General features: G+C 37.8%; 1 protein-coding gene across 1 annotated transcript in view; it reads right to left on the bottom strand.

The window, feature by feature from the left end:
- The window catches only part of CEP128 (centrosomal protein 128kDa), a 597,902-nt gene extending 590,527 nt beyond the window's left edge, over nt 1–7,375 (bottom strand). The window contains exons 1-2 of the mRNA XM_006884767.1: nt 7,229–7,375; nt 2,404–2,490 (exon numbers count right to left, since the gene is read on the bottom strand). Coding sequence (XP_006884829.1) covers nt 2,404–2,490; nt 7,229–7,375 — 234 coding nt within the window. The remainder of the gene's footprint in view (nt 1–2,403; nt 2,491–7,228) is intronic.
- Nucleotides 7,376–7,636: the final 261 nt, after the last annotated feature.

The raw sequence follows: 7,636 nt of genomic DNA, 5'->3' as shown, positions 1-7,636 counted from the left end.
ACCAAATCCAAGGCAACCAAAATATGACTTTGAGTCTATTCCACCTGAATTTCAGAACCATCTCAGGAACAGATTTGAGGCTCTGAACACTAATGAACGAAGGCCAGGTGAGTTGTGGGAGGATATCAAGGGTATCATCCAGGAAGACTGCAAACGGTCATTGCAAAGATTGTTTTTGTATAATAGAAAAAAAAAATTAACAAATAAAAGCAAAGGACACAATCAACCTATGGAATACTGTGTAATTATTAAAAAATATAAACAAGCACTAAAAAAAGTCACATACAAAGTGATATAAGACATTATTTAGTTAAAAGCCTATACAATAATATTTTTGCTTAGTACTTTGTTTTAAAATTACGCATGTGCTTATACATATATAGAGAATATTGTGAAGAGACTATTGCTTAAGAGACTTAACACGTTGCTGCACACTTTTTAAATTGACAACCGTGCTTAGAAACGTATTTGCCGTCATTTGTGACAACATGTAAAGTATTCCCTTCTGGAGCAGAACTAAAAACAAATTTTATTACTTGTAAAATAAGTAACCTTTAAAACCCTTAACTTTTCATGAGGGATATGGTGTCAGAAACCCCAAAAACTGGCTTTTCTAGCCCCTGCAATAGCCCCTGTTGGAAAGGCCATGGTCTCCAGCTACCTTAACTACAGAATATGGTCCTGCAAATCATCAACAGCGATGAGACCAATATAAGAGAGCTTCAAAAAAAAAAAAGAAAAAAAAGAAAGAAAAAGAAAAAGCAATCAAAGTTTTAAAAAAAGAGAGAAAGAGAGAGCTTTCCACATTGTGAAGTACTCTAGCAATGACAGTGGTGAAGAGATGGTGAAGAAACTGTGGCACTGCTGTGAGGAAATTGTGGCAAGATGTATCCAGAGGAAAAGCTGATTTGTAACTCCTCTGAGATAAACACCATAGTTAAAAGGTTTTGCTTGCTGGAGGATGAGAGGAAAAGCTGTTTTATAACTACTCGGAGATACTGTTTGCTGGATGACTGAGGAAGCTTCTTCCATTTGTGCTGCTGAACTGAACATCCTTTCACAAACTGGAGAGAGGTGACTTGTTAATCTGGCTTGGGACTCCTAGACTCAGCCTAGACTTGCACTGGGTGATAGTCTTTGGCACCCCTAATCTTCAATTTATTTTCCTAATAAACTCCACAACTGTGAGTCAAGTCTGTGAGTCAATAACAAATACCAGACCCAAATGACTGGTAGAAAGAGGTGCAAGAGCATGGGGAGTGGGGGTAGCATGTCTGACCAAGCAGCTATCTGGTTGTTGCTATGGATATTAGTGATGGAGAGAGTTTTCCCTTTATGAAGCAGGTAGAAATCAGACTCAGCCACCTTCACACTGCATCTGCTCCTTTCACAAGGGTTATCTCTGGTACAAATTTAGCATGGCTCAATTTAATGCATACATATCCTGCATTCTTTCCCTTCTGCTGTATCGCTCTTAAATTTAATAGAATCTAGTATGCTTAAGCTAGTTGGCATATCATCAAGAAGTGTTATTTGGTAGGGGTCATTTAGTTGACTACCACTCACAACAGCCCTATGAAGAACAGATCTGATTTTGCCCTATCCTGTGCCATCTTTACCATCTCTGAGGATAACAGAGGATCATTCTTTTTTTTTTTCTTGTTGTATACTGTCAAATCCAATCTGACTGGGAGATTGTCCCTCCTTCTCCAGCAAATTATCTGGTGGATTTGAACCACAGGCCTTCAGGATTGCAGCACAGCTTCTTGCCACTAGGCCACCAGAGCTCCCTGCCATTTTTCCATCTCTGATACATTGTTACAGTCACTGTGTTATTCATTTCATTGATGGTCTTTCACTCTTTCATTCACCACTCCCAGCGCTCAACTTTTCCCAGCATGATGTCTTTCTCCAGAGACTGTCACCTCCTAACGACATGCCCAAAATATGTGAGATGAAGTTTCACCATCCTTGATCTAAGGAAGACTCTGGCTACACCTTCTCCAAGACATATCTGTTTATTCTTTTGACAGTCCATAGGATATTCAATATTCTTCTCCAACACCACAATTCAAAGCACTGATTTTTCTGTCATTTATTCATTACACAATGATACAGATGCATAGAAAGTGATCCAAAAGACCAGAAGATTATACTTCAGTCTTTAAACTGACATCATTGCTTCTTAAAACCTTGGGAAGGTCCCAAGAGCAGATTTTCCCAAGGCAACCCATCTTCTGACCATCTAAAGGTAATCTAAATTTAAACTACAAAATAAGACCAACATTAAAACCGAAGATGTTTGCAAGAGTTATCTCCTTCAGTAAATCTATCATTCCCCAAATCCTGCACTTTCAGAAAAAAAAGATATAAGGGGAAATGTAAATATAAAAATGTTCTCACATGTTCTATAGCCCCCGCCTGTTCATTACTGTACTCTCGATAGTGTCCAAGCATCTGATCCACTTGCCGCAGGTTCCGGCTGGTGTCCTAAAGATAAAAAGTCAATGTTTTCAATTAATCTTTTACCATGTCAAGGAGCTAAGTCAACTGCTCATAAAAAAACACAATTTATAACACAGTTGAGTTAGATATCAAGGTCCTTCAACAACTATTACATTTTATCAACACTGAACAAACAAATGAAATCCATTTCCTATTTATTTGTGTGAAATCAAAAGCACTTAATTTAAATAATTATCCAAAGTGTCAGAATCTCTGGGCAACAAAATCATACACTGAACAGAATCATTATAAATGTATGCACCTCAACAAATTTGCATCCTCTTCACAGTAAGAGATTTTGGAAACAGTAAATTGCAAATTGTGTATGAGCAGCAAATCACTAAGACTGATGTTATTTCAATTATTACTTCACCTCAGAATTTGACTAGAACAGCAAAAAAGAAAAAAAGAACAGCCTTTAACATTTATCTATCAATAATAAATTCAGTTGTAATCAAGACAGAGGAAAAAAAGGTTCTGATTACATTTTACTTATCCTGGGCTTAAACTAAAAAAAAAAAAAATCAATGGTGGCTTTTTTTTTTTCTTTTTCAAAAACATATATACTTCCTAACCTGACTCATTCATGGACATATACAAAGATGTATACTCTAAAAACCAGCATTTTGTTACTTAAATAAGTTTAAAAAGAGAAAGCCTTCTGATTTTTTTTTTCAAGCTAATTATGGTTTCACCGTTTGAATGGGCTGTTTCTTATCTAAGTATCCTAACAGAAAGCAATTAAAAGTCAAAACTCATATGTATCTAGGATAAGGCAAAAAGTGAAAGATTAATGAGAAGGGGGAGAAATACTTTGAAATTTTCTTTTTTTTCAATGTGACCCTGTCACCCTTTCCCTGACCTCCCTTTCCTGTGTCCTTCTGCACAAAGGATATGGCAGTCTGCCATCATTCGAACACCTGAACACTAAAAAGGTGAGCCTACCTACCAACTCAAGGCTTCACTGAACATGCATGTTCAGTAGAAGCTAAGCTATGGTGACTTCCTGTTGGTTTCACTGCCATGGTACTTTCTTTGAAAGTAACACTTTATCTCAAACACTCTCACACAAACCAACATATATTTTAAATGTCTTTACTGAGCATGGCAAGCAGGACACTGTTATTGTTACCTGTTACCCATTGAACAACTTCAACTCACAACACATTACACAAAAGAGTGAGATGTCATCTGGTCCTATACAATATTTATGATATTTGAATGCAGAGTGTGCAAAATAATGGCCTCAAAATACATCTGTTCAATCTGTGAAGGTCACTTACATGGCAAAAAAAGACTTTTTTATATGGTCACCAAAAGAAGGACTGGAAATAGAGAGTTTATCCTGGAATTATCCATGTGGACCAATGTAGTTTCAAAAGTCCTTGAAAGCAGAAGAATAAGGCAAAAGAGAAAGCCAGAGCAATGAGATGCAACAAGGACTCTATCGATCTCCCCTGGCTTTGAAGATGAAGGAATGGGGCCATAAGACAAAGAATGTGGAAGCCTCTAGAAACTGGAAAAAGAAGTAAAATAGTTTTCCCTCTAAAGCCTTCGAAGGAGATGTGGTCTTGTCAGCATCTTTATTTTAGTCAGCATCACTGATATCATACTTCTAACACACAGAATTCAAACTCATAAAAATTCTCATTGTTGGAACCAACTCATAACTGACACGCCAGCAGCTTTTCAGAGACTGTAAAGTGCACATCTTTTTCTCACAGAGCCACTGGGAGATTCAGACTCCAGAGAGGTTAAACCTCTGGGTCAGCAGACTTGCTCCCTGACTCCAAGATGTCTCAGTTTATAGTAACTTGTTACAGCAATCATAGAAAATTAATACACTATACAGTCATGAAAACGAGCCAGTAGTTTGAAACAATCCTACTCACAAAAAAGTGAAGAGGACTTGAAGTATTCACTGATGAAGATTAAAAGACTATTGTCTTGCATATCTCCTACACCTCAACATCAAGAAAACAAAAGTCTTCACCACTGAACCAATAGTCAACATTATGATAGATAGAGAAAAGCTTGGAGTTGGCAATGATTACATTTTAATTGAATTCACAATCAAAACCCAGAGTAATATCAGTCAAGAAATTAAAAGACCTATTGCATTGGTAGATTCAAGTGTTAAGGTCCTTCCCAAAGTGCTAATGAGCAAGGATGTCAGATTAGAGACGTAGGTGCACTTGCTGCAAACCATGGTATTTTCTGTCACTTCCTATGCATCCCAAAGTTGGACAATGGAGAAAGTTAGCAGAAGAACCGATGCCTTTGAATTGTGGTGCGGGAGAAGGATACTGAATATGCCATGGACCGCGAAAAGAACAAATAAGTATGTCTTAGAAGAAGTGCATCCAGAGTCCTCCATAAAGGCAAGAGTGGTGAAACTTCACCTCATCTCTCTTGGGCATGTTATGAGGAGGAGACAGTTCTCGGAGAAAAATATCATGTTGGGAAAAGTGAGGGGTCAGCAAATGGGAAGAGCTCCAACAAAACAGACTGACACAGTGACTGTAACAGTGGGCTCAAGTAGATCAGAGATGATGAGGATGGTATAGGACAGGGCAAAGTCCATATCTGTTATTCACAGGGTCGCATGAATGGTAGTTGACTCAATGACATCTAAAAATAAGAACAATTTTCAATGGTCTGCCAACCAGTTTTAACAGATTAGAGTCTACTGAAATTCAAGAGCTCGACAGCAGAAAGGGAATAATCCAGGATATAAAGTGTTGTTTGTTGTTATGTACCGTCTAGTCACCTGTGATTCATAATAACCCTACGTACACTAGCCCTAAGCCCTGTTCTGTCCTGTGTCAATCTCACTGTCTCTGACACACCCACACAAATCACCCCAGTCACTGAATCAATCCATCTCATTGAGGGTCTTCCTCTCCTGTGCTGTCTGTCCCTCCAGCCTCCCAAGCAACACGTCCCTCCCCAAGGACTGATCCCTCTTTGCAACATGTCCAAAGTATGTCAGACGGAGCTTCAGAATCCTTGCCTCCATGATAAATTTGTACCAAAGATGTTGGAGATGAGTACTTACTATCCCTTAGACTGCCAAAAGAACCAACAAGTCTGTCCTGGCGGAAGGGCAACCAAGATGTTCCTTCAACACAAGTCTCACATACTTCAGACACTTGGTCAGCCAAGGCCAATCCTTGGATAAAGACATCATGATGGGAGACGTAGAGGATTATATAAAAAGAGGAAAACCATCAACAAGATAGAGTGACAGTGTCAGTAACAACGGGCTGACGGTACAGAAGAGAACAAGGTTCAGATCTGTTGTTCACAGGGTTACTATGAGTTGTGGCACATAACAACGATGACAGAAAAGTCTGACTGCCGCGTGGTCCCCTGTGTATCAAGTAAATTTTCAGTCTGTTTAACCCTTTTAAAATATGCAAGCCCATCATTGGGGATATTCCCTACTCTGAAGGAAAAATAAATAAATTTTATATGGTTATTTTCAAAATTATTATCATTTCCTTCTACCTCTCTGTACATTTTTAAAGCTGGTCACTGAAACATAATAATAAAATTCAAATAAAATTGCATAGATCATGAATAAATCTGAAATATACATTGTTCTTATTACTTGAATGGTTATAAATACAATGCTCATGTTAATTATACTTTTAAATTTCATTCTTACTCCATTTGAGTTATGCAGCATCTTAAAAGATACAGATAAAGAAGTTAAAAATAAAATCAGGAGAGAAAAAAAATGAGAGTACTAGTGTCTTGGGTACTTGGAAGAATTATTGTGGTTTTTAATTCTTAATTTGGATCTCATTTTAACCTCTAAGAGGGAAGTATGTTGAGTTACATTGTTCTTATTACTTTATTTAAAGGAACCTGTAAATACTTGACCTTACACAGAATGGAGTTTGAAGATGTGATTAAATTTAAGGAGATTATCCTGGATTATCCTAGATTATAAATGGGCAATGTAATCACAGATGTTCTTTAAAGGAGAAGATGCTAAAGAAGTTACACTGGCAGGATGTACTCAATCTACTATAGTTTCTTTAAAGCTGGAAGGTGAGGACAGGTGAGGTATTTGGACAGTCTGCAGAAGCCAAAAAACCAAGACAGCAGAGTATCTCCTAGAACCTTCAGGAAAGAATGCAGCCTGCCAATGCTTTAATATGTGTTGCTGTTGTCAAGTGCCATAGAATCATAGACGACGCATAGAGACACTATGAATGAAAGTCTTGACCACCAAACTTTCATCTTTTCTCCAAGTTCATAGAGTTCCATAGTTCACAGGCAAGCTGTTTTGGAAGTGGACACCACTCCTGCTTCCCAGCTTGTTTTATTCAGGAGATCCACAAAAACAAGGCCTGAGGACCCAAAAGCCTTTTTAAATACAAGGCCAAATCCAATCAGTTCACACCCTGCGGCAGGCAAGAGCCACACCCTAGTTTCAACTCCAAACCAGAAAACACACCTTCTCAGAATCCAACCTAGAAATAGGCCCAGAATGGTGGCCAAAAGCCTTTTTAAATATGAGGCCATAGTTCAGTTAAATTTGTGAGGGATTTCTGACCAACAGTCCCATAAGTTAATAAACATGTGTTGCTTTCAAACACTAAATTTGTTGTAACTTTGGTCTTGGTAGCATGAGAAAATGAACACATGGATTGGCAATGTTCTTCAGTTAAATTATATATAATTGGTTGCATTCAATCATTGCTAAACTAACCTGTAAAGTACTTGTGATAGTGTTGACCTTCTCGGTTACATCTGCTGTGGAGTGATTTCTCGTTCCCCTGTGAGTTGGCCTTATACACCATCGACTCAACTGGTCTTGATGGCGGAAGCAGTCTGAATCACTGGAGGATTCTGCCATTGATGTACACAATCCTTAAAAGTAAATCAAAGTCAAGGTCAAGGAACTAATAACAAGCATGGAAATTAAAGGTTAATTATTTGCTTTGGCAGTGTGCAATTTCAACACATCCATATAGGCTTGAAAACAGCAAAAATAAGTCACTTCTCCATTCTTTATTTTTCCTACCTTGCAAGCAACTCCTCAGATACCACTTTAATCATTTGAAACTACAAGTAATAATAATCCCTTCACTTCGCAAATGTATTCAAATTCTTTTTT

Source organism: Elephantulus edwardii, unplaced genomic scaffold, assembly GCF_000299155.1.
Source record: "Elephantulus edwardii isolate Elephantulus edwardi_28Jun2011 unplaced genomic scaffold, EleEdw1.0 scaffold00037, whole genome shotgun sequence".
Lineage (NCBI taxonomy): Eukaryota > Metazoa > Chordata > Mammalia > Macroscelidea > Macroscelididae > Elephantulus > Elephantulus edwardii.
The sequence above is the reverse complement of the archived record's forward strand: the minus strand, read 5'-3'. Positions and strand labels throughout refer to the sequence as shown.